The 26,891-nt window shown below is 35.2% G+C and overlaps 1 protein-coding gene across 3 annotated transcripts; it reads right to left on the bottom strand.

The window, feature by feature from the left end:
* Positions 1-2,040: 2,040 nt before the first annotated feature.
* Positions 2,041-26,887, bottom strand: NUP37 (nucleoporin 37). Of its 3 annotated transcripts, XM_037390332.1 has the most exons (11): positions 26,783-26,852; positions 26,349-26,401; positions 25,202-25,421; positions 22,864-22,988; positions 21,813-21,885; positions 15,769-15,863; positions 6,205-6,295; positions 4,258-4,439; positions 3,674-3,724; positions 3,200-3,293; positions 2,045-2,384 (listed from the first exon to the last, which is right to left on the bottom strand). In XM_037390332.1, exons 3-11 carry the CDS (start codon positions 25,355-25,357, stop codon positions 2,271-2,273), a joined length of 981 nt encoding a protein of 326 aa, XP_037246229.1. In that variant the 5' UTR covers positions 25,358-25,421; positions 26,349-26,401; positions 26,783-26,852; the 3' UTR covers positions 2,045-2,270. The 3 variants fall into 3 exon arrangements, with proteins under 3 accessions (XP_037246228.1, XP_037246231.1, XP_037246229.1); XM_037390331.1 differs by lacking the exon at positions 26,349-26,401 and having other exon boundaries at positions 2,041-2,384; positions 26,783-26,887; XM_037390334.1 differs by lacking the exons at positions 26,349-26,401; positions 26,783-26,852 and adding an exon at positions 23,487-23,514 and having other exon boundaries at positions 2,041-2,384; positions 25,202-25,311.
* Between the last annotated feature and the right edge of the window lie 4 nt (positions 26,888-26,891).

Raw genomic sequence — 26,891 nt, 5'->3', positions numbered from 1 at the left:
TGCACTTTGTATGCTTAATATACTGTCTTACAGGTCCCAAGAAATCATATTCTGTCAGAATCAGCACAGAACTCAAGTAGCTATACAACTGAGAAGCAAGTTAAACAGAAACAAAAAGCTGATCCAAAAAAATTTCCAGACATGGTGTCACCTGATCCTCCACAGGGGCAACAGTTGTTTTTATTAAGGTGGTCCAATGAACAGCTGAAACAGCCAGAGTGTGGATTAACATTTTTTTGTTTTCCCATAAAGTCTTCTAAATCCATGCTTGCAAAGGGTATTTTGGTAAAGTTTTGTATATGAAACTGATATTGCCTTGATGATTTTCCCCTCTGAATTAATCCCAACTGAGTTTTTTTAAAAAAGTCTATAAATCTAGGTGTGTCAGAATGTACAAATTTAGCAAACAGAAGGTTCAGAGAATTATCATAAACCTTTGACAGTTAAATAGACTAAGAAATACAAATGTCAGGTGTTATGTAGGTTCATTTGAAAAAATAAATGAAATGATAAATGCTTTGCAGTTCTCTGAAAATGGCTCTTCAAGTTTCAGTTTTCCAAGCACTGCTAAGACAGCATCAAAGCCTTAACTCATTATTTTGTTCTGTACAGAAGAACATAGGGAACATACTAAGAACATTAGCTGCTTTTTATTTTTTTTTCTACATACCCATTTTATACCAGAAATAAGTAATACGAAGAGCCTTGAACTTAACATGATCATTCCAATCCTATGTAAATTGTTTTTAAGGACTACTTAAAACTTATTAAAAGCATAAAAGAAGAAGCATAAAAAAAGAAGCATCCTGGCTTCTGAATTAACTACAGAACAAAAGAATTTCTGCCCTCTGCCCCCTTGGGTTTTAAGCAATTCTAAATAAAAAATGTCTCAGTCAGATGCACCTGCACATACCTAACACACGCTGCCTTTGTCAATATGGGTACCGAGTATGATATTCTGCATAACTAGGTGCTATGTAAAGCTTTGCTCTGAATGCACAGGAAAACAACCAAACAACAATCTGTTTCAGTTTCACTATACACCCAGAACTACAGCAGCATCCTAGTCCAATCCTTCCTTTCAGACCCACAGAGAATTTTAGCTACGTCTATGAGCCAATTAAATCTCCCATTCAGCCAGTGCTCTCTGGTCAGACTATGGATACAAGACACACGAAGTGCTGTGTATCTTGAAACATCCTCCAGTCTGCTTTTTTTTACAGTTTAAGCCAACACCAGTCAAGACTGGAACATATGAGGAACTTTATATTCATCTTTTAAGTAAATTTTGGTGGCAGTTGGAAGCAAAATTTCTCAAGGGTAAGAAACGATAAGAAATAACGAGAAATAACATATGGTCTTACTTTTTAAAAGGTGACTATAATCTCACTTTTTGCTGTCCTAATTCTGAATTGGTTTTATGTGTCCAGCATAAATAGGGACAAATAAAAAATATTTAAAAATCTAACTAATGCTAATAGGGATGGCTAGATGGCTACAATGCTGTAAGGAGGTGTTATGCTAGCTAAACATCTTGGTATCACTTCACTTGCAAAACCATGCAAAAAGGATACCGAAGACAGAAGTTGCCTCTGTCCTCTTCCTCTTTTACTTCATTTCTGAGTCTTGTATGGGAGGGACAAGCAAAATACACTTCTAGAAAGCAGAATGTGTTTGATTTTCCTGTAAAAAGTCTGTAAACAGCCACATGTTCTTTGGCATATTTGAAGTAAATCCCTTGGTCATCTTAAGAGAAATACTTCTTAAAATTATCATTCTGATAATACCATTAGCTTCCTACCACTGTTAGTGGTAACTAGCTTATTCAGCAAACAGATTCACAGACAACATTTTATGACAGTACACTATTGCGTTTGTTTCTTATAGCGATAGTCAGGAAAGTTAATACAGACACAGGTGTTCCTTCTGTAGGTACTCTGGACAATTGCAAAGTATTTGAGCCGTGTTAACTGCACAACATTGCCAGGCTGAGATTGATAGACACAAAATCTCTTAAAAAAAAATTAATTTCACACCAAATACCATGTTAAAAAAAGTATTTTAAGTAACCAAGTATCAGATGCATAGCTGATTTTACAAAAGTTCTTGTATTTGCAAGCTAAAAATCAAACACAAATGTTTCATATTTTACTTGTTCCTTTCTTACGTTCTCCAAGTGAATAAATACCAGTACAAAGAGTAAATTCCTTCGTTTTACCACAAAAGAGACGTTGTGTTGTAAAATTTCATATTGAAGGCAAATGCTTATTTTACATTTCAGTTACCCAGAAGAAAATTTTATGATCTCCTCCAACTGCACATAATGGAAGAGTTCTATGCCATGTCAAACCAGATCCTACAGCTGCAGTGCCAGTAAGAATGGGCTTTGAAAAAAAAAAATAGAAAGAGAGAGGGAGGGAGAAATATCAATACCATTTACCATATAGATTATTTTTATACCAGATATACCAAGTTGCACAAATAAAACACCACAGATTTAGTACTCCTTAACAAATACAGTTAAAATACAACAGAAATCCAATTGAAAAATCTTGATTATCTGCTTAGTTCCAGTAGCTACTTACTGCATTTAAGTAAGATACAGCAAAATATTCCGTAACAAATAGTTTTAACTATTTTCATTAACATTATTATTATTTTAAAGGCATATTTTCAAACTTAGAAACCTTTTTTAATGAAATTACTTCCTGTTATTTAAGTGTACTCACAACTTGTATGTTTGGAGGTAGTATTTTTACTGTAAGCATTACAAATGTATACTAACTCCAGCAAAACTAAAATATTTTGTATGCTTTGTATTCATATATTTTCATTAATGATTTAAAATATAATTAGTTCAAACCTGTAAAATACACAACCAGCTGCTTCTAGTCTCTTTAGAACTAGAAATACTGAAAAATTTATTAAATAATGGGTTAATGTGTTATTCTTCTCCTTAGCACCAGTAAGACAAAGTAAAATAAAACAAAGATGAAGCAGCTTTTAAAATAGCAGGTTAAGTGTGGTGTGGTTTTTTTTTTTTTTTTCTTAGCAGGGATAACACAAAATAAAATAGGTATACCAAGCAGCATTTCTGGACAGTTTGGGCTAGCTTTTAATTGTAGCTTTTAAGTATCTATGAGCCTGATTTGAAGGGAACAAATGCAATTCCAGCCAAAAGCCGATCTCAAAAACTTACCTGGGGATGTCCTAAATGATGAACAAGCAGTTGACTAGTTGTCTTTCCTGGATATCCAGTGGTTGCAAACAGATTTTCATTTACTCGGGACCACCTATTAATAAAATTAATGTACTTTTCAAATATCGCTATCAGACTATCAGAAGTGCACAGAAAGTGGAGTTCTGTCCCTTGCGGTTAACTGTGTGAAGCTGTCAAATATTCCACCAACACCAGAGAAATTCAGAGAAATGGCTTGTAAATGATTCACCACCCACAGCCCCATATGCCCATCATTGTAAAACAGAAAAAAATCATGAGAATTTTAGACATATATACTAAATTTAGCTCATTCACAAATTTTGCAAAGTTTATAGACCAGGTCCCCTTAAAAATTACTTAAGTGAGACACAAGCAGTTCCCTAAACTCACAACTCCTTGTGTATACTTAGGTTTATATAGACAAAATCCACGGAATAGAAACAACGCTAATACCTGAATAATCTGGCTCGATCAAGATGGACAGGTCTTTTATCCTGTGGATAACTAAAACAGACATTCAGGGTAAAAAAACTGTTCTGCAAACAGTGACAGCTCATACTGTAAGTACCAAAAGCATGTATCTATTAAACAGTGAAGAAAATCTACTCTCTGTGAAGAAGCTGAGGGAAGACCTGAGCATTCCTGCAGCTTACATCTCAATTTGGGGTAGGAAAACTTAAGTAGTTTTCCAGTTTATTACGGTTCAGTTACGGTTCAGTAATTATCTATTTATGACTTAGAATGAAATTTTAACTAACACATAAACATTACAGTGAGTGGTAAACAGTAGTGAGATGCTCTCTCAAATGGGCAAAAAGACAATGTTATTTTTACCAGATAAATATCGATAAAGATGAAACAAACAATACCAAGGAATGATCTGCACTGATATTGTAATTCCTGATGAATGTTCATTTATTTACTGAACAGGTGATATAAATATATAGTGCATTTGAGTGCTATAATAGCAAAGTAGCTACATCTCTTCATGGCTGCCTAAGAATAGAATAAAGAAACATATTCATGTATGAAAATACCTGGAGCAAGTGATATCCCAGATTAGCCAATCACTTCCAGCAACTGCTCCAATTTTAAGAGTATTTTTTAAACACCAGTCTGCTGACATCAGCGGCGTCTGTTCACACTCTAGGGAGAGGATGGCTTGCTGTGTAATTAGATCATAGAATCGGATTGTTCCATTCTTCTCTGCTACCATCAGCTGTTAAGAGAAATTAATATAACGTTGTAAACTCAGCGTGTAATGAATCTTAGTATGTTTTCTACTCTATAGCAAACCTAGCAGAGTTTCAAGCAAATATTAGTAATATTAAAATAGGTATCATTTTCACTTTGTTTCAGAAAGCATTCTTCTGAACACTCTTCCACCAATAAATAAAAAGCACTTTAATCTGTATTACTGTCACATTGTTTTAACGATTACATTATCTATATATCTTGTTAGAAATCTATGCATATAATTTTGGTGCTTAGAAGCACCAGTTCTTAACCACCAATGCACTGTGCTTTTAGAATTGTAAAGCAAAAATTATTCTTTTAAAATTAAAGAGTCCTTGTTCCGAGTACAAGGAACTGACGGATATAGTGCTGTATAAGGAAATAACAGTATTAATCAGCGTAACTGTAGAATTTGAATTCACACTTAATGGTTTTATATAACATCACAAATTTTGCAACAGATTTTATCTAAACTGTTTTCATTATAGTAATATTTTCAAGCAGTTTATTATGTATTGTAGAAAGAGCTTCCTGATTAAATGATGAAAGAGGTTTTCTCCATGAGGAAATTATGTGCTCAGACAGTCATGAACAACAATTAAGGAAGGGAAAGAACCATTAAAAACAATACTCCAAGTTTGTTTGGAAAAAGAGAGCTGTCAGCAAAACATGCTCTTCTGCAAACTAAAGGACATGGTACAGTAAGCATTTTGACCTGCAGTAAGCTTTTCAGCAACCATCAAGTCTGTCAAGTTTTACAAGATTTTTGAAGGCGGTTTCTCTTTAAAAAAAATTTAAAATCCTGTGCTTACTCTTTCATAAGGGTCCAAGAAAAGACAAGCTAATGTGTAAGATCAGTGTAATACCGCAATTTTTGGGCATATCTAGTACTTTTGTTGTGCTACTGGGCAACTTTGCTAGCAAACAGTAGCAAGCACATTCGTGATACCACTTGAATCAACAGTTTTCCTAGTTTTCTTAGTAAGGACTGGATATTGATATTGGTGGAAAGTATGATGAAATTACTGATCTTTCTTCCCTATCGCTATGTAAATATTTTGATACCTTATTTGACTGCTTTTCTATTTTAAGTGTGTGCTTTTGTGGTAATCTGAAAAACTATCTGTAGCTACTTAAGGCAGTTATTGAGTAACACAACAGGAATAATAAATCCAAGACTACAAGGACTAGACGATTAAAGAAGCTGAACATTTTGGTACACATCAGCTGGTTAATCCTCCCCAGTGCAATAAACAGGTAGGTATAAAATCACAGTTTATTGATTTATTTTTATTTTTCAGCACGTATTTCATATGTTCCAAGCAAAAAAAAAATAAAAAAAAATCTCTTGCTAACTTCAAACGGGTACTTTTCAAAACTTGGCATGCTTTATAAGAATCTATGTTGTTGGTGAACAGTGTTACCATAACTGAGAAAAAATTCAACTTTTCTACAATAGCAGTAAGTTAACATGCAATTGGCAGAACAGTTATCAACAACATATTTGATATATGTGATCAAATGTGATCAAGAAGGAATAATTCTGATGAGAGGAGTGAGGAACTGAGGGTAAAATGACAAGAATGGGAATGAGAATTCACATTATCAGATCCAACCAATATCCAGTTACAATGGATACTAGCTCCCCAAGCTTTAATCTTAGTACAGCACTGAAGATTCATAGTTTAGGTAAGACCACCCTCCTGTTATTTGAAAGGTGATGAGGGTGAAGAGCTGAAACACACAACCTTAAAAGCCTCCTCAGGATGCCAGCAAACACTCATTCCAGGAGAACGTAAAACAAAATGGGCCTTCTCATTTCCTTCCAAATCCCAAACCCTAAAGCAAAAAAAAACAAACAAAAAAGGCAAAGTATTAATCAATTTATTGCCATCTGACTGCAAATACATAAACTTTCAGTGCCTCAATACATTCACAAAGGAAGCGACCACGTGAAATAGTGTTTGTGCTTTATCACTTCAAGAAGTCAGTAAAAGCGGTCAGTGCTGAAGTGAAGGTATTTTAACATTGATGAACTAGGCACAGCCTCTGTTTAAAAGGGGAATATAAAGTAATTTGACAAGTTTAGTTGTCTAGACATGAAATCTAGAGGAGATGTTCCACTTTATTCTTAAGTCACAGCCTTTGTACTATACCATGAGTAACAGTGACACAATACAAAGCAGAAAGGTCAGTGTTGGTCTAGCTGATACAAGCAACCTACAGTACCAAGTAACTTAAATCATCCATATTACCACATAAAGGATAAGACCATTATCCACTATTACAATACCACTAAAGTATTTTGCTTGTCTAATACACGAATTTCCAATTTTTCCTGGTAAGACAAGATTGTGTAATGGAAATACAAGAAACTACAAATGAAGCTAAGGCAAACAAAAGGATCTACAGCAGAGGTTAACACTAGCCCAACAAAGGATCCTGGCAAGCTTTCAACCAATAAATCATATGTGCCAGTTTAATCTTTTCCTTTAACATCACCTACAGTACATATCAAGCAGTTTAAATTTAATAATAAAAAAATCAACAATATTTGGGTCAGTATGGATTGACAGGGAAGTGTATGCTGAAACACTCTTAAGTTAGATGTTGAGTAACTAGGTTAGATGATGAGTGAGTTTTCTTTGGATGCATTCAGTCTGAGTGGTAGTGAGCCATGAAGCTACTTTGCTTATAAAATGCAACAAAACCAAAACCGAGACTCACAGCCACTGCTCAACTGCCTCTTTTCCCACAAAATCAGCGGCTCAGTTGTAGGACAAAGACATCACAGTTGTGAACATTAGTCTGAACCACAATGCTGCATACTATTTATATGCATTTGAGCAATGAAACATACACATATATCCTTAAGGCCTTGCTGACATCCAAAACCCTAGAAAAAGCCAATTTTTTTGAAGTAGTGTTCTGCCCAGTCTTTTGAGTTAGATGAGTAGTTATGTACTATTATTGTTTATTCTAGAGGATTTTTGCTGACTTCCTCCAGACTTTTTTGGTTTATATCTCACCAGGGTGCTTAGAGCCTTGTATTTAAGAGATTTCAAAAAAACTCTTAAATAATACATCATAAGTCTAGACAAAATATATGGGAATAAAGTAAATATATTTAATGAACAATGCTGTTTTCTTATGCCAAACCACAATAGATCAAATATTTGCTTTCCCTGCAGAAAACACAGGGTCTCTAATATTGAAGAATCAGTGTCCTTATTAAAAAAAGTCAAAACAAAAACCTGAAAATTGTTTAAAAAATGAAATATCTACTTGATTAGGTAATTTAGAAACATACAATACTTTCTTCTACTGCCAAAAATGTTGCCTTGTAGATTTGTCCAAGTCAAATCAACACTTTCCGTGTGTATTTACTGTGCAGAGAGAAAATTATGATACAACAGAAGATGGTGAATCATTTTGACCAAAGGAGCATGCCATCATATTTCCTTCCCTGAAGTGAGCAAGGTTATTAGGTGTTGAGACAGAAATTTATGCTTTCTACCTCCCTAACTTTGTTATTTATAAAATGCAAAACTTGTATCTCTTACTTTGTAAGAATGGTAACACTGTTAGTAACAAACAGTACAGGAGGGGGAAAAAAAGGATAAATGCCCTTATTATTATTTTTGGGTTTCTTTACTGATAACAAAAATGGTATCATTCAGGGTGGAGGGGTGCAGGGTGGGGAGGGACCCCAAAACAAAACCCCAAACAAACCATGCAATACATATCAGAATAGATACTTGTCTGATGCATCAAGTCCATTGCTGGTATGGAAGTTTACAATTACATATGTGTTCAATTAACTTTTTAAAATATTTCTTTGTCTCTAACCCAAGTAAAAAATGTGCAAAGACCAAAAATTTAGCCAAACTGAATTGCAGTTACTCAATTACTCAGTAATCATAAGCAAATCAGCTACAGATGCTAAAAAACCCTCTCGTTTTGTCCACATTCCTATCATGTAAATCAATCCAAAAAGAATGAGCATTTTGTCTCCCATTCAAAGCCCTTGAAACTTTACTAATATTACGATGATTTTATATCAAACTAGTGTCTATGCTTCTCCAAACATCCTGATTTTTTGTAACCTTGCAATATGTCACCCTCTTAATTCTCCTCCTCCTCCCACCAACCATTGTATAGACTTGTTATTTGGCCTTGTCGTATTTTTTTTTTATATTAAAAAAAGTTTCAACATAAATTTAATGGAGAAAAGTCTGAATAACCACAGTTGAAATGAGGGCCAAAGTTTGAATAATGGAAAGCCTCAAAAATACTATGTGATCTGCTCAGTAAATTCATTATTTTTAAAGTAACTAAGGAGAAATTACATACTGCAGTGCTCATAAAATTTAAACTAACAGGAAATACAGATAGTTGCAAATGTCCTTAAAGAAAATTCCTGAGGTATTAGTATGTTTCTCTTGTCACTCATATCCTATGATTAAACAAATAAATAACAACTGCAGTTCTCTCAAAGCATTAAGATATTCAAACTACATTGGAACAACTATATTGTATGTCATATGCATGAATATGGATAATGACATGCTGCATATGTGCAGTAATTTTATCACACAATGGACTTTCATTAAAATTGGCAAAGTATTCATTAGAACATCTGAAAACCTGTCTTGTGGCAATGGAGATTATCCTTATTTTAGATTCTAACTTTCTGATTAATTTGAACTAGAGAGCAAAACCAAATCCTAACGGAATAAAAATAATCATTTGCAATAGTAAAAGAACAAAACTATATTTCAACCTTCAGGCATTTCTCAAATCCCCAGAAGATTTAAGTAAAAAAGGGAATTCTTGCACCATAGGATTGCCAGCAATTTTAGTGAGTGGGGTGGGTGCTAGAACAAAACCTTGTCATCCAATACCATTCCCAACCACAAGGCATGATCAACTATACTTGTACCATTACTCACAGATTACTGTCTGACCTACTCTTAAAAATGCCCAACATGTTTTTTAAATAGTAATATCTAACTTAAAATACCCCTTGCTGATGTTTCTTGATACCTCCATCAGAGATACTGCACATGAGAGGAAAATCCTATGACCTCTGAAAAGCTTCGAGGACTATGGAGAAAGGAGAGATTCCTTTTACAGAGCTCACACAACAAAGGTACAGCAAAGCTGTTCCTCATTGAGCACAAGGAGTGAGAAAAGGAAGATCTCAGAAAAAGAAAATGAAAGTGCAGAGATTAGTTAACACCGTGGACAATATACCCAACACTGGCCTTGTCTCAGGTCTTCTGCAAACTCCATATGGAGGTGGTTATCAAAGATTGGAAAAGGATTTAAGGCAGGACATGAAAGAACAGAAGGCTGAAGCAGAACTGCAGAAATCCCCTCTAGCTGTTCAGAAGAAGAGAAAGGTGTAATATTAAAGACAATTTCCAGTGATTTATTTTATTTTACTGAGAAAATAAAAGACTAACTTTTAATAAATCAGTTAATGCACTGTCAAACTAACAGTTCATTGCTGCAAAATCTGTAGCAGAATCAGGTATCAGAACTCCCTATTCAGCACACTGTGCAAAACAAGCCACAAAAGTGGTTGCATGGGGAGAAAGGGGAAATCCATCTGTGCCGCCTAGCACTAGGTCACCACACACAGCCATCTTAAATTATCTCCTGACTCAGCATACAGGTTCCTAAATTTGTGCCTGTAGAGCATTTCCTTCACTTACTTCTGATCCATGAAATAAAAGCATTTTCATAGAGTAAATGTGTAAATGCTCTTTCAGAAAGTTGACCATGTTCACCACTTTCTTTTGGTGGTCAATGGAAATGTCAATGTTATTAAAAAATTAGTAATTAGAATCTTTCCAATTTTGGCATTAAAATCCATGTTACCTCTGGCTTCTTGTAATATCTATTTGGGTATGCAAGCATTGATCTATTTTTCATGCGTAACTGAGGGATGTAATTCTGATTAACCCCTGCAACATTGCTAGAAGTGGGAGAAGCAGGGGAACTGCACATATAGTATCTCAAGTGTCTCAACTGACTGTTCTTTGCCAATACGCACTTCAGAACATGCACACTCAGAAATAAGTCCAAGAAATATACATTACTACTACTACTGAAATACCTTTAAAAGTTATCTAAAATAAAGCTAGAGACTAAGCAGCATTTACAAAAACATGACGCAACAGTTGTATCCTTTCAACTGAAGAAAAATTAGCTGTTAGCGTTACCAGCTAATTGTTTCCAATGTAAATGCAAAGCTAAATGCTCCTATGGTATGACCGAGAGACTCAAAACTGCAATTTTGCCAATAACTTCCTAAAATACAAAGGTAAATGCTAAACAAATATAATGCAATGATTTCTATTTAAAACAATTTACAGGCTAGACTACATTCTAGGACTGTGTGACCCTTAACATAAGTCATAATGCATCACACAGGAATTACCTACCACTTTATCCATATATTCTGAAAATTTCCTAACTAAAGGCTTATTCATTCACACTTAAGACAGACTGAAACACATTCTGCACATCTGATTCAGAAAGTGAGGTTTTTAAAAATTTTTTTTTTTTTTCAGCTGACTGGATACCATTAACAGGAGACCGGTTATACTTGCATAGTGATTGTGAAGTATAACATAAGTTATTGGTTAATACTTTCATCATGGCTGTAAAGGACAACAGAAATTGTGTAAGATTACATTTGGGAGACATACAGGGACGTATACAAAAAGTGTGCGAAGTCAAAGACTAGACTCTTAAAAATAATCCAAGACTTTCCTATATTTTCATCAATTATAATGCATAGCTTGATAATTGTAATCATCCCACCTCAAAAAGGATAAATATTTCAGAATGGCATGTCTTATATGAAGAAACACTAGGGAATTTATCACACAGATGAAGACAGAACAACATGAAATATGATAACTTTTAAAAAAATTTTGGCAAAAATCCGTAACTGAGTGCACTAGGAATGGGAAGATGGAAATAAAACATAGTTTTGGAGGCAGGAGTGAGAATGACAGCTTTTCAATATAGGCAAAGACTGAAATATTTATTGAATTAACAAGGTAAGACTCAAGGGCAACAGGTGCTGGCAACACATTAAAGAACAGAAGACATAAAAAACCAAACAGGAGTTCCCATTGGCTTTCACTTCACATTGTCTGGAGAAAGACCTACACAAAATAACACACAAAATAAGACACAGGAGTAACCATGTAAACCAATACACCACAGACTAAAAAACCCTAAAAACAGATGAAACACTACAATAAATTTTGAGACTCTAGTTAATTTAGTTTCCAGTGATACCAAACCATTCCCCCAGATCTCTGTCCAGGGAGAAAAACTAACCTTCTGATGGACTGGCATTTGTGGTATGTGGAACAGAGAAGGCTGAACTTGACAGTGGCTGATAAATTCACGTAAGTCCTTTTCTATGAAGCAGCATAAGCCACAGCTTAAGTAACTGTACAGAACTCAGAAAGGAATCAAAGAGCAAGCACATTCACAGATGAAGTGGAAGATAAGTCAGCTGTACATTCTTTTCTATTACACACACAGAAAGAGAGGAAAATTATATAGTTTAAGGGGTAATAAAAAAAATAGAGAGGGAGACAGAGGGATGGATGAGTCCTTTTCAGCTTTTTAAAATACAGGGCTATCCAGCACTTGATGAACAAAAGAAATTGCCATGCTCCCATTATTAAGGGCCTGACACTGTCAGTAATCTTGCAGTTCAGCATGAGGATGGAGTATGTGGTGGTTATCAGCCAGACTGAATTAACCTTTTAACAGTCAGAGGTTAATTTTTAGCATGCATATGAGACTAGTGGGTTTTACTAGGATGGTATTTTGCATGAAATAATTCAAGAAACATCAGGTATTGTTAAGCTTGTGCTGTTTTCCAAACACGTCCTATGCTGTTTTTGCAGAGCCTTCATTAAAGTACCAAAACCAAATGATTTGTATATCTGAATCCCTGCAGTCTCCTGTACTGTTTCTAAATCATAACGAAAAAGCCAGCAATAATTTTTAAGAGTGGTTCACAGGGAGTAGCACACACAGTTCTCATTAGCAAAGTGGGATACATATGTTGCTACGCTTAAGACAAATGTTCAAAGTGTATAATGCATTATAATTTTAAGGAATTAAATGAAATAGTCCTTAAACCTATCATAAAAGATTTTTTCTTATTCATTAACCCAACCTTACGATACCAAGAAATGGACAAGCAAATTACTTTAATTACACATAAATATTATATAGAATTTTGAAACCAAGATATGAAAGGCAGATCATGAAGAAAAAACAACTAGATCTGAAGGAAAACAATTAGATTAAATCCAAGAGGCAATTCACTTCTCTGCCATGACAAAGTTTGGCTTTCAGCAGAAACATAGATATCTTAATTTGATTTTTTTATGTATACACAAAAAACTTTCATTTTTACCTCAATTGTATTCAGTATGTTAACACATAAGACATAAATAAAACTGATTCAAATTTTTGTTTAATATAACAAGTTATTTTCTCTGCCAGTCTTTTAGCATTTTCTTTAGAATTTTGCAAACTTTAAAAATATTTTTTCTATTTTTTAAAGAAAAATAATTATGAAAAGTGTAAAAAAGTGAAACAAAGCAAAATTTGAAAATTACAATAGCCTGCCCAAAATATAAATTAACTATATGATTATGAACAGCTTCATCCATCTTGGAACGTAGCCGTCCTTGGAACAAAATGATGGAAGTCATGTATGATATTTAGGATCCAGAATTTGAATTTTTCAATCAACTTTGCAGATGTAATTTTTAGCTACAAGAATTTTATCTCTAATATATACAGTTGTGAGTAACTGCAACATGGTAGGTTTTAAGAGTCTTCCAAAGGTATCTTCTTTCAGAAAAGCAATTCTTTTTAAGTTTGTCATATTAGTTTTGAGATTCTCAGTGCAGTGAAACGCAAGATTATTGAAGTGTACAGCACATTTACATACCAACACCTCTTCAGCTGTCTATGAATGCACATAATACTTTTATTCACAATTACATAACATAGCTACTGCAATTATTTTATGCAAGAGTATTTTTAATTCAGATCTACATCAAGCTGGGAAAAAGTCGTATGTTGTCAGACCAGCAAGGCCAACAAAGACTACATACAAGAAACAACAAGGATTTCTGAATGACACAGCAGCAATTTAAAGGTAAGAAGAACACTGAATATAACCCGTATCTGACTTAAACTGTCTTCCAACCAAAATGACTGAGTCCAGCTCTGAGATGTCACTATTGCAGCAGCTTGTGGCAAGATTGTTTAGTACATGAAAACTGAAAATTCAAGTTCTTTAAAGATCTCTGCTAAATTTAAAACTGAGTGAAAACCAGGGAAGATCAAAACATGTTTGTATATATTCTGGACATAATGAGACATCGTATTAAGACTTGAAAGTGGAACTCTAACAGAACAATACCCAAACATTCATAACTTCATATTCTTATACTAATTGTTCTAGAGCTTTATTCCAAAGGTATTAACAGATGATGTATTCTGAGAACAATTTCAGGACAGAAATCTACAGACAGAATAATTATTCCTCTTCTTACATTACTGCTGAAGCAAATTACACATTAAGTAAGGAATGATTTTGGTAAGTCCCAAGGAATGCATTTTCCATTGGTTTTGAAAGTGTAACCTTTAAATTCAATAAAAAAGTCTTCATGCTCCGCATGCATGAATGGAAAAAATAAGAACTCAAGTAGCCGAAAAAAAAAAATCCTACTATTTCCCATGGCTTTTAACCAAAGCCTTTATGGTTTACTGCATAAAATGTCTTTCAGAGTTATGAAGTTGAAATCTTGAGAGTATACATTAATTATATACTTCCCATTTCCCCTTATTTTAGTGTCAATGAGACTACTGGTTTTAAAAGTTCTCTTTCATCCCAGGAACACTGAGCATTTCATAAAATAAAAAAAGGCCACACATTCAAACAGCTCTTTGCTGAATAAACCCAGTATTAGTTTAGATTTGATGAAGAAATCAAGGATAGGAAATAAATCAGAACAAGTTACGAATAATACTGTTCATTCCTAATGATTTTGTTGGGAATATGCACAGGGCGTCTATGGAAAATCTGCCTACTTGTCACATTAGTTATTTCTAAGTTCCCTAGGGGTGTTAAAATCACAAGCCTTTTAAATTTTCTATTTATGTAGGACAGAGTAGCTCAACTAAAGCTACTAAACTGTGATTTATGCCAGTTGATGATCTGCCTTTTACAAAATCTCATACACAGTGTAATCATTCTAAGAGCTATTCTCTTCTCTCCTATCAGGTAGAAGAAGGCTTAAGTAAAAAATAACTTTTTTCCCCTCTGAGTACTACCTGGTCATTTATATAGGAATTGATATGGTGGTAACTTCAAAGAGCAAATACATAATTCATATAATCAGAGAAAAAACTAAAACTGATCCTTTAACTGAGACAGGTTTTCAATTATCACAGCTATTACAAAGAAAAGTCAAAGATGATACTTTCTCAAGTCTCTTGCTGCTACTGCAACAACTTGCAAAGCCTGCATAGCCGCCCTCCTGATCCCTCCAACTGTAAGCTATACTGAAGGGATAAGAGTAACAGCTTTACACATTCATGTGCATTACTAGAAGAGGAGGATGGGGGTAAAAACTCCTGTACTACAAAACCTTAACCAGCATTTTTCAAATTATTTAACCATTTTTCTCTTTTACTTCCAGTTACAAATAATTTCATAAATAGGTTTGAAGCAGCTATAATCATGGCATTATGAGCTGCCAATACCACTGTATTAGTATGGTACTGTCCTTATGCTATGTAATCCCACCTCCTAGTAAGGCTAGTAAATTTGGGAAAGCAGACAAATTCACACACACTGGTTTTAAAGTTGAGTCATCTGATGACAGAATGGATAGGGGACTGTACAGTTCAGTGCTGAGCTATGCATGTCTCTTCTCTTCTGTTCTCGTGCCTCTTATCCCTGTCCCAGCAGGAGAAATTATATACAGTGTGTCATTCCAAGACTGAACAGTTTTCTTCACATTGTATCTAGTTAGTTCAAAATATTGCTTTGAAAAAAACCGAACTCGCAAGTCACAACAAAAAGCCAGTCCACAACCTAGTTAACAAGACTAGTCCATCTGTCGTCTTGTTAGTGGGCTATGAAGGCCCACTAAAAATAAAAAATTCTTATTTATTTAAGCAAGCACATAAAGCATACACTCACAGAAAAAGTACTATTTCAATAATGTTTTGAACAAAATGCATACCTGCAGGTGTGGTCGTCACTTACACTTGCAACTTCCTGACCTTCTTTGGGAGCAAACACCAGATCATTAATGTAATCTGAGTGGCCATCAAATGTCTGTCAACCAGAAAAAAGAAATACTTTTACCTTAGAGCTGACTGATCCATCAGTCCACAATGTATTTAACAGAACCACTAAAGAAAAGATGTATGAGTGTTAAGATAAAGCTGTCATTTCACATGGAAGGTAAAAAAAGTATTTATCAGTAACGAGTTCTTTAAAATATCTTGCTTGACAGATCAGTGAGTTGCACTGGAGTTTTTTATCCTCCTTTTGACCACTGAATTTTGAAGTTAGAACATAACAAATGTCAGAAAGAAAAAGAATGACCAGGGAGCGAATGTATGCATGATCTAGGTATCTTAAAGAACTCTGATTACTGGTAAGTACCTCTCATCTCTGAATACTAGTTTTCGCTAGGGGTTCCTGCAACCAGCAAGAGTTCCTGAAGGAGCAGTAAACCAGCCACTTGTCCAGTATGTGTCCTTTTCCAAGCAGTCAGCACACAAATTGCCTAAGAGGATATGTCCACTAAAGGCGGCAGATGAAAAGGCTACCTTTAGAAAACACAGTTAAAAATTTAATTGTAAGAAGATGAAACAGAAGACAGCACAGGCTGAAGACTAAGAAATCCAAAAATGAAGAACAACTGTACAAGCAAAAGCAAGCAAGCCATACAACACCTTAGCAATTAAGCACAGTATCTATGAAGCATTTGAGAAGAACAGACACGATGCCTTGTGTTTATATGCTGTTGTGCTGAAAAGGAAAGAAGATCAGGTATAATGCATATTTCTCTTCTTGTGAACTAATAGATAATCCATTCTCAAACAATAGGATAAAAGCACTTGCCATGTGAATGCACACATGAACTGTCACTCAAAAGTAAACATTTACTGTTGTATCAAAGCATGACCTTGTACCTGTGTAACTGTTCTTGCCCGAAGTTTCTTAATCATGACATTTTTATTTCAAAGTGCTAACAATAATTTATCTGTAACAAAAACCAACTTCGCAGCATAGATTTCCTGAATAAAAATCTTAGTTTTTGTAAAAATTAAAAGTTAGATAACTTTTACGTATTTCAAAGGCTTTTCAGTTATCTTGGCCATAATATCAAGGCACCTTTCCCCCCCCCCCCCCCTTTATACTCAGTGCTTTGCATTTACCTACAGGTATCACTGATATTTTGATGCTTACAGTATCCTCAAAAATCTAAGTTAAAGAACTTATACACATTTAGCATTAAGCAAGCATGCAAAACTCATCTCATTTAGGGTCCAGTCAAAGTTTAAAGTACATTCAAATTCATTCACATGGGGGCTAGATATGAATAAATCATCTCTGGTCTCATTAGAAAATCTGTAGCTAGTTAAGGTATCAGTTTGCTCCATCTGAGGATTTACATGTATTTTCCCTCACTAACTGCATCTATGGTCTTTCTGACAGAGATCTCAAAATTTTATGTCAGGCAAAGTCCATGGGTAGATGTTATATCTCTTACTGTTCCATCCTCCTCAGTCCCACCAATTAAGTTTCAAGGTATAGCTTCTCTTGTTTTGCTCAGCAAGGTATCATAAAATGAAAATATTCTCTGGTTAATAGCATGACATGGAGAGATTGCAGTGGAAAACAAGGGCAAATGAAAACAAGCAGTTCTACAGTTTTCTGAAAAGAAAACACACTATCTGTTCTCTAAGTGTAGCTATTCTGAAGAACAAATGCAGAATTGATAAAACCCAAAAAACAAACCTCTCTCAAGCATACACAATAACTAAATCCCCCTCTCTTAAAATTTGATGAATGCCTCATCAATTCAATACAGAAACATTTTCAGCAGCCAACTGAATGTTTTCCAATAGCTTCTAATTTTATTAAAACCTAGTGGATTATACTAGAACTAATACATCCTAAGATGATGCTAAACTATTTAGACAGAAATGCCAAGTCTTTTGAAAATTTTCAGCATTCCAAATTCAAATATCCTGCCTCATTTTACTTGTGCAGTTCTGATGAAATATGCTTTTTATTAAACAAAATTTGATGCAGGAGAAGGAAGCCACAATTCATTTCCAAATGAAAACCTCAAAAGAAGAAAAAGGTTTCATGAAGATCCATCAGTCATATTTTACCTTTTGTTTGTTGTTCTGGGCTTGATCCAACCCATAAATTTTGGATTAGTCGTGTTGACAAAGTAATGGAAAACTCAGTATGCTTCAAGTTCCTTGTTGATAATTACATCAAGACAGTTTTTCCACTGGGAAAACAGAGTAAGATTACTCCGTCTATCCCTCCAAAAGCAACACATACTAATTGTTTACTATAAAAGACAAAATGTTCAGAGATTACATTTTGACTGTAATCACATACTTCCTTCAGCTTTGCACATTTTGTACCTCTCCTGAAAATCCCACATGTAAAGTATGCACCGTACAACGGATCAAAGTCTTGAATGTGTTCATCATGAGTTCAGCCTCAGGTTTATGAAATAGCTTTTCTGAGGTATTATCAATTGACCATTACTAAGAAACCATTATATCAAACTTTTTTGAAAGCCAGCTCAGCATAGCTAACCAAGTATTTGTGAACATCAGAGATACTCCAAATACTTTCAATCAGAGTAAGGCGTTACATTTTTCTTGACAAGAAGTAGATAGTACAATGATAATCCAGGTATAAGAAATCAAGATAATTATCTGGAGAAATTATTTCCACACATTTTGTCAAAAAAAACCAGAAGGTAGTCTGAAGGACATAAACACACTAATCCACATTCTTCCTTTTCACTAGTGAGTTCCTCACTATTAGGTAATTTTTATTTCCTGTTTCCTGATTATTTTTGACATTAGACCAAGCCTGACCCAGTAACAATATGGATTTTTACTTTTTCCTCAGTCTCAGTACATCCTTACTGAAGTTCTTACACTGTTAATTCCAGTGATGGAGCTGGCACAAACAACACTAATATCTTTACTTTTAAATTGAAGCCAACATTTCTCATTTGTATTGTGTAAGTACCAAATGATCTTTAGTCCTCTATAGTGTCAAAAATGAAGAAGCAACCCATGGTATCTTCAGCTGACGAAACTCAAATTCTATGATCCTTCTGTCTACATTGAACACTGGAATAGTTTATACAAGAGATGAATAATTAAGATATTCTAATTGCTTGTTTCCTTCTGGGGCAAAATAAATTCTGTACTTACAGTACTTAGATCTGTGGCTGTTCAGCCTAAATACCACATTCTGATGTCCAACACTAAATACCACATTCTAATGTCTAATGCTCTGTAGTCTCTGTACTCACTACCTGTCATAAAAAATTATTCTGACGCGTTATGCCATGAACACACTTTTGCAGTAGAAGTTTATAACTGCAAGTCAGAGCATTTTGAGTAGAAAGAAGTCCTAAGGGTAGATGAATCAGTTCTCCAATGAACCTTCTTGTATGAAAAATAATTGCTATCTTAATGGAAATGTAAATGTGGCATTTCAAATGTATTTCCAGGCATCCAGTCAGAGCTACTGTGTTATAAAAATCCCCTAAATTAGAACTGCATGTTTAAAATGTCATTTGTGTTGGTCTGATAACCAGAAAAATACCTTGTCAGAACTGGGGAAACAATAACTTATCACAGAAATCCTACTCTGAAAAAAGAGCACTCACCAGACTGTACTACTGAGTTGCCCCCTTTGCTGCTCTGCTTGTAATACACACCATGCACTGATAATAAGCTAGAAGAGAATCATCTCATTTGGTATAGTCAAAATTATTATTTCAGAAGTGTGCTGTTTGTATATCTCAATCTAATTCAGTAATAAAAGGCTTACTAGAATTCTGCATTGGAATAAACTTGCTTATTTGAACTTGTGTGTTAAAAGTTTAAGCTCATGAATTATCAAAGATGAGCTTGTGTGAAGTTAGAATATACTGATTATTTCTCTGGAAGCAATTAGTTCCTAACAAGCAAACTGGCAGATCCATTGGTAATTCCTAGTGTTATGTCTGGGTTGTATCCCACATCAGTGTGGAGAGTCTGAAAGCTGGTGTAGACATGAAGTCTGCTCTGGAGAGTATAGAAGCTTTTTTTTTTTAGCCTTTTGCTAAGTACCAGATGATGTAGAAACAGGAGGAGTTATGAAAGTTATGCACTATGACAGCTGTCACGTTCAGCTTTTGGCAAAAAATTGTTGAACAATAATTAACCCCCAATAAAAATAATTAACAGCTTTCCTATTTATTAACTATGTGGGAGAAAACACTCATCCATGGCTTGAACCAGTGTCCACTGAAGTCAAGAGACTTCTCATAGATTTTAGCAGATTGTTGATCAGGTCCCTTGTTAATCCAAAATAATAAAAAAAAAAATATCAGAATTTAGATGCTGAATTTAGCTGAATAAAGCCTGTAGTACCAGGTTCACCCATATGTTTGATTATTTCCACTTATTAACCATCAATTATCTACAGTTATTAACAATTTCATCCATTTTCTTGCTTCTGCATGCTTATGAACAGTTCTATAAATTTCTCAAATTGCAAGAGACATAAGTAACTTTACATTCTGTCAAAAGATTTAATTAATAACTTAAATTAAAGCTGCTGTTGTCTGCAATATCATAAAACTGGCAGATATTATATCAATAGATAACTTTAATAAGGAACGACAGAAATCAACTCACAAGCAATCAGCATTAAAAACTTATATAAATATTTTGATAGAAGTGCCACCCAAGTTGATTATAACTATGTCAGCTATCCCCCTGCCTGGGTGACAAAGCTGTGCAAGATGACCAAAGGTGAAGGAAGGGAATTAACAGTATGTGCACATATCAAGTAACATAAAAAGTAGTTTCTTTAAAGAAAAGCCATTCTGTTTTTCATTATTATCCATCTTTACTTCTTATGCTATGCTTTATTCACTCCATTATCAGTACAGCCACATGTGACATCTGCAATTCACTTACTTCCTGTGTGACAAATATTATTGTCTTACTAATACAAATTACCAAACCACAAGTGAAAATCTATTATTTTCTCCTTGAAAATAGTACACTATAATACTCCATACACAGCTGCCACCAAAAGAGGCATTATCATATTCAAAAGCACTAAAAGAAGGAACCCTTTTCCACAATTTTTTAGTCTAACTAGCCTTGCTTACATTTTTGGTTGAGATCTCAACAAAACAAATTCAAACTGGTTAGCACAAACATCTAATTAACGTTAGAACTTGGACTGGGCCATTGTTTCAAAGGCAGAATTTTGAAAAATATGTACACATCAGAGTGAGATAGGAGTTGATGTCTTGCAAAAACAGAAATCTCCAGAAAACCAATCTTCAGTTTATGAAGTGAAGACAATATTTAGACCTCGTTTAAGAACACTACCATCTACATTGAAAGAAGGGGAAACAAAATTGTATTTGAAGTAGACATTTCCTGTGTTTCAATCTTAGACATAAAAAAGTGACAGCCTATGGGCATGTCTAGTGTACCTGTCTGCAGTTATGTATCAAATTCAGTATTCTTTCTTTAAATTTTCTACAGTTTGAAAGAGTTGAATTGCAACTTCCAGTTCCCCATGACAGGGAAATTACTAAACTTTCTTTTCTTATAGAGAAATCCAATCACCTATACCACTTAAAATCTTACAGGTCTGTACATAAAGGAACCTTATCCAACATGGTACTCGAAATTCACCTGTAGGACACTGTTTATGAGTATATTAGAAGATCAGTAAGCCTCTACTTGCTTTTCTTCAATTTGGTTAAATTGTTACACAAATATTTTAAAATCAAAAGATCAGGTAGCTTATAAGTACAGCTATTCCCACTTCAAGGCAAAAAGGTATACAATACAATGATTTGCTCTAGAAATAATGGATATAGGATCTGTCACAGTTCAGTGCTGTACCTCAAACAATACATTAAGCAAAACTGGGCAGAAGGGCACTTAAAGATTAAAGACTAAAGAACTTTTTAAAAATCAGCTTAGCTGCCCTTACCTTAAATTCATTCTTATCCTGCAGGTCTGACGTAAATAGCCTTAACTTCTTATCAGAAGCCGCAGTACAAAACCTACACCCAACAGACAAAAAAAAGCCCTTCAGTCAATTAACACTGCAATAGTTGACTTTTTATCAGTTTCCCTTCAGTTTAAACCTGTAAAGTGACATGCAAATGAAAATTCCAATTTAAAAAAAAACAACCCAAAACACAAAAGCTTCTATTTTAACTTTTCTGCTTTGGCAACAAGCAGGGTTATAATTGGAACTTACTTATAAAATAGTGTGTATTAAGTGCCAGGAATACTTTTCCATGGAAAGAAATGCGAAACATTTTCAAAGCTAAATCTGAATCCACTATCAATTACCTGAAATACCTCTTACAACTGCCATTGAAACTTGCCTTGGAAGAAGTTAAGTGGCAGAGCACAAAAAAGAACACTCATCATCAGTCTTTTAAAATACCGAAACAAATTCATAAACCAATTTCTAACGTATTTTTTAAAAAAAGACTGTAAAAAAATGCAGCAGTAAGCAACCATAATTGTGAATAGGCTCAGAAGCTACTGAGAACATTTTAATTCCTAAGTGCATATTTAATAGTTAACTATTTTTCTAGATTTACACCTCAACAGGTCTCACAAATAGCATCTGACCTACTCCTAAACACAGCCCATACTATGCAGACCATTACAAATAACTTTATAAAGCAGGCCGCTACAATAGTCTCATCCTTAGTAAAGTTCCTAAAATAATTCCTTCTTCACAGATGTACAAAGAACTGACTACATTTTAGGTCCATTAAAATAATGAAAAAGGGGAAAAAATTATTTCCTGCTAGTTCACTGGGGGGAGGGGCAAGAGACACAAGAAGTAGAACAAAACAAAACAAAAAAGCACGACTAAGAATGAAAATGTTCTACTTAGACTTTGTCAGTGATTTCTAAAGAGTCAGATTTTATCCATAAGTTTTAAGCTTAGTCCAACATTAAGGAATTAGGGAGAACAAGTAAGAGACAAGGATTCATTGTACTCATTTACTACAAAATACCTTATCTGGGGAGGTAAAGCGTCAAGTCTAGTTTCTGGACTCCATGCTATGGCATCAACTCGGATTCCATGATGAAACATTCTTAGTGTCTTATATTGCATGCCTTCCACTTCTGCATCCTCCTCCTATAGAAATATTGTAGTTAGCTAATCCAGAACAATGTTTTGATGACTTCTAACAATTCAGACTGATACGAAATTGGAAGGCTTTCAAAATTACATGTATCTGTAGATTGTTAACACCCTCATAGTGAAAACTAGGAACATAAAGAAAGTATCAACTTGAATATAAGTACTTAAAAATACATGAAATGATTGCAGTCTCAAGTCAGAGGCCAAATGCAGAGCACAAAAATCGGAACTGAGCTACAAATATACTGAACCCATTCTTTGTACAAGTAGTATCTTCACAGATACAATTAAATCTACTTACGAAAGCATGGTAAGCATACACTGCAATGAAAAGAAGTAACAGAAACAAAAGCAAGCACATCATTTAAGCTATTTTCTCTCTGAACTGTTTTTGGACTATAGAAAAATGCCAGCACTTCATGAACATCATCCTTCAAACAGCATGAGCTAGAAAGGTACCTTTTGTCATCTAACATGACCAGAATTACTAACCTGTCTATTCTTCCCACTGGTGAGCACACTGGATGGTGGGAAATATGAAACAAGGAGTTGGGGTTGTTGATTCAGTCAATCAGTTGACCTCTATAAAACTTTAAAAAGTTTTAAAAACATCTAATGGAGCACCTCAAAGAATAGTTCTACAAAATTTTCTCTATGTCAGGATTCTGCTTCAGGGTAAAGAATGTCCCTGCGTGCCCTCTGAGTAATGTAAAGACTAAGAAGAAGCTAGCTGAGGAAGCATGAAATTACCCAGAGTTTTTCAATACTTCCTGAAGCAAGGAGCAAGAATAGCATCTTCTTCCCCTACTCCAAAATACTCAATGACTCCATATGTGGAAGGGAAGGGAGGATATGAAAATTATAGAAAATATACCTTGTACCAGTGGTTGTCAAAATTTTGATTAGTTTCTTTTCACCAGAAACAAGACAGAGGGAAATACAGATGACAGTAGGTTTTTGTGGTTAGAACCAGTTGTTTTTCAGAAAATTTCCAACAGTAAGGCTTTAGAGAATAATAATAAAAAGAGCAGTTATGCTGTTATTTGTATTAGATAAAGTAAAAAAGACAACCCACTGTATAATAGGGAAGCAAGATGAAGAAAAAAGTTTAAAAATAGATTCCAAAGAACAGTTGTCTTCTATTGATTTTCAAGCACCTAGGCAAAAAATATCCCTAATTAAAAAAATCTTACACATTATAAAAATATACAGTACAGTGTTTTACATTTTCATTCAATGACTAAATTTCAAGGTAAGAAAACATGTTTTACTGTTTCCAACAGTCTGTGAGAGATCCAATAAAAACAATTGGGAAAGCAAAAAACAACAACAAAAAAAGGAGTTAAATTAGGTAATTATTTCTACAGAAGTATCTATAAAATTAACACAGACACCTTAATTGTAAAGCTGCAAGTAGTTATAGCCTTTGCTGTTTCACAAACTAGCTGAAAGCTTTAGAAACTAATTTAATCTAAATAGCAAATGTACATAGAACAAAATATAACTGCAAAAAAAGGAGCCAATTATCCTGTGATGATAAAGAACAACATAGAGCAAATATTAAGTCACATACTTCCAAAGTCATGTGCTTATAGTTCTCAGATAGCAGTCACCAACATTAGTAATAGGTACTAAAATGGGATTACTCTTTCAGTGGAATAGTCCTGTTTTCTTCGCATCTATTAAGGGAGTGTAGGGACAGGACGAGTAACAATGGTTTTAAACTGAAAGTGGGTAGATTTAGATTAAATATTAGGAAGAAATGCTTTACTGTGCGGGTGGCGAGACACTAGACCAGGTTTCCTAGAGAAGCTGTAGATGCCCCATCCCTAGAAGTGCTCAAGGCCAGGTTGGATGGGGCTTGGAGCAACCTGGTCTAGTGGAAGGTGCCCCAGACCACGGCAAGGGGGTTGGAACTAGGTGATCTGTGAGGTCCCTTCCAACCCAACCCACTCTATGATTCTATTACTCTGTTCAAAGCAGGACAGTAATTTATACCAATGTGTATTTTATATGTTTATGTGTATATATATATTCTTGAAGAAAAATATCTGAGCACTGTTAACGTAATAAACAGGTAAAACCTTCCCTTGATTACATGGGGAGGGGAGGAAACAGGAAAGTGACCAAGGCCTTTGTGCAGTAAGGGTGCTGGCAAAGTAAGTTTTAGGAAGCAACTAATAAAATGAACAATAACACAAACTAACCTGAAATCTACATGTCCCAACAACTACGTAGTTATTACCACCATATGCAATGAGGGAACATGCATCTCCACTATCAAATGGATTGAATTTTACCACGTGCACATAATCTTCACAATCCACAGTGTAAGCAGTGTTTCTAGTAGAATCTTGCTTCATTTTCAGTGGACTAGGTTAAGGTGTCATGGAAGTGATGTCTTCTCCAGGCTGAAAATCTACATTCCTAAACGGAAAATTTTAAAACCCACGCATTACTCATTTGCACAAAGAAAAAATGTGGAAGGCATTTGTGGCACAATAAATCAAAATTTCTTCTAACATGTTTAAGAACACAAAAGCTGCACATATGGTCATTATTTGTAAATGTAGCATGTATAAATCAAAAGATTAACTAACATAACTAATATACATTCAAAACTGCCTCTTCAGACTTCCAGCAATAACTGCAAATTTTGTGCTGCTGTTGAAAACGCCTAGACAAGCAATTAAGCAACTGTACACACCAGAAAAGTCACATACAGAATTTTTAAGTTTTCAGCCAAATGACAAGAAATGATAAATTACCACCTTCAGCTTCTCTTGCATACCTCTTTAAAGACTATGTATCTAACTAAAAGCAGAGTGAATCAAGGCTGCAAAACTGTAAATGAGAATACTGTCACGCATAACATTTAAACATGGTTTCATGACATAAGCCATTCCAACTGTGGACAGAGCACCTACACCTCTGTGTACCAGAGAACTCATACTTTACTGTTCAACAATTTTTAAGAAAATCAGGTTCCTGTGCTAGAACCAAGAGGATGAGAAACCCAACTAATTTCAGAATCACTCCTTGTAGTCCCACCAGTTTAAGCCTTTTTGGGAAATCAGACCTTTAATTACACACCACATGGAAAAAACAGCCTTAAATCTCAGACCTTTGACAGATTTTGCCGCGTTAACGACATGAAGGTCTCAGCATCCAAGACTGAATATTTTGCTTGGGAGCCACCCAGGTTTGACACGGGCATCACTGAGATGCAATGACACTCTCCATAGTTGCAATGTTTGTTTATTAAGTAATACAACAAACCACCACATTAATACTTTAGCCATATAACTTGTATATAGCTATGCTTTTAAGACCAAATACAAATTTTAACTCTACCCGTATTTTTCTTTTTGTTGAAGTCTTCCCCTGAACACAGGCCACCAGACTACCTTTTAAGTGAAAATATCAAAAAAGCCATTAGATTCATTCCTTTAGGAAACACAGTTCGGGACACCGAGCCGTGGGCGTGCGGGTTACCTACGCACCCGCATCTCCCCCGCCTTTCTCCCCGCTTTAATCTACTGCTCTCTCCTTTGTCCCTCAGGACCTATAGCTGCTACTCCCGAGCGAGGCTACCGGAGGCTGTGCCGGTCCCACAGCGCAGCCGGCCCTCAAGCAAGGCCGAGAGCCCGGGCCCACACCCACCCACCCACGCACCCACTCAGCAGGCAGGCCAGCCCGGCTCCCGGGCCTGGTAGGGTGAAGCACCGGCTTCCCCCCGGCCCTGGCGCAGAGCTCCCTACCCCCGCCTCACACGGGGACACACACACCTCTGCGGCCCCAGACACCAGCGGCGCTGCCACCGCCTCTCCCGCCAACAGCGCAGCACCTCCCGGCCCAGGAGCGGCAACCTTATGCTTCCGGGGCAGCGGCTCCCCC

This window comes from Falco rusticolus, chromosome 5, assembly GCF_015220075.1.
Source record: "Falco rusticolus isolate bFalRus1 chromosome 5, bFalRus1.pri, whole genome shotgun sequence".
Lineage (NCBI taxonomy): Eukaryota > Metazoa > Chordata > Aves > Falconiformes > Falconidae > Falco > Falco rusticolus.
The sequence above is the reverse complement of the archived record's forward strand: the minus strand, read 5'-3'. Positions and strand labels throughout refer to the sequence as shown.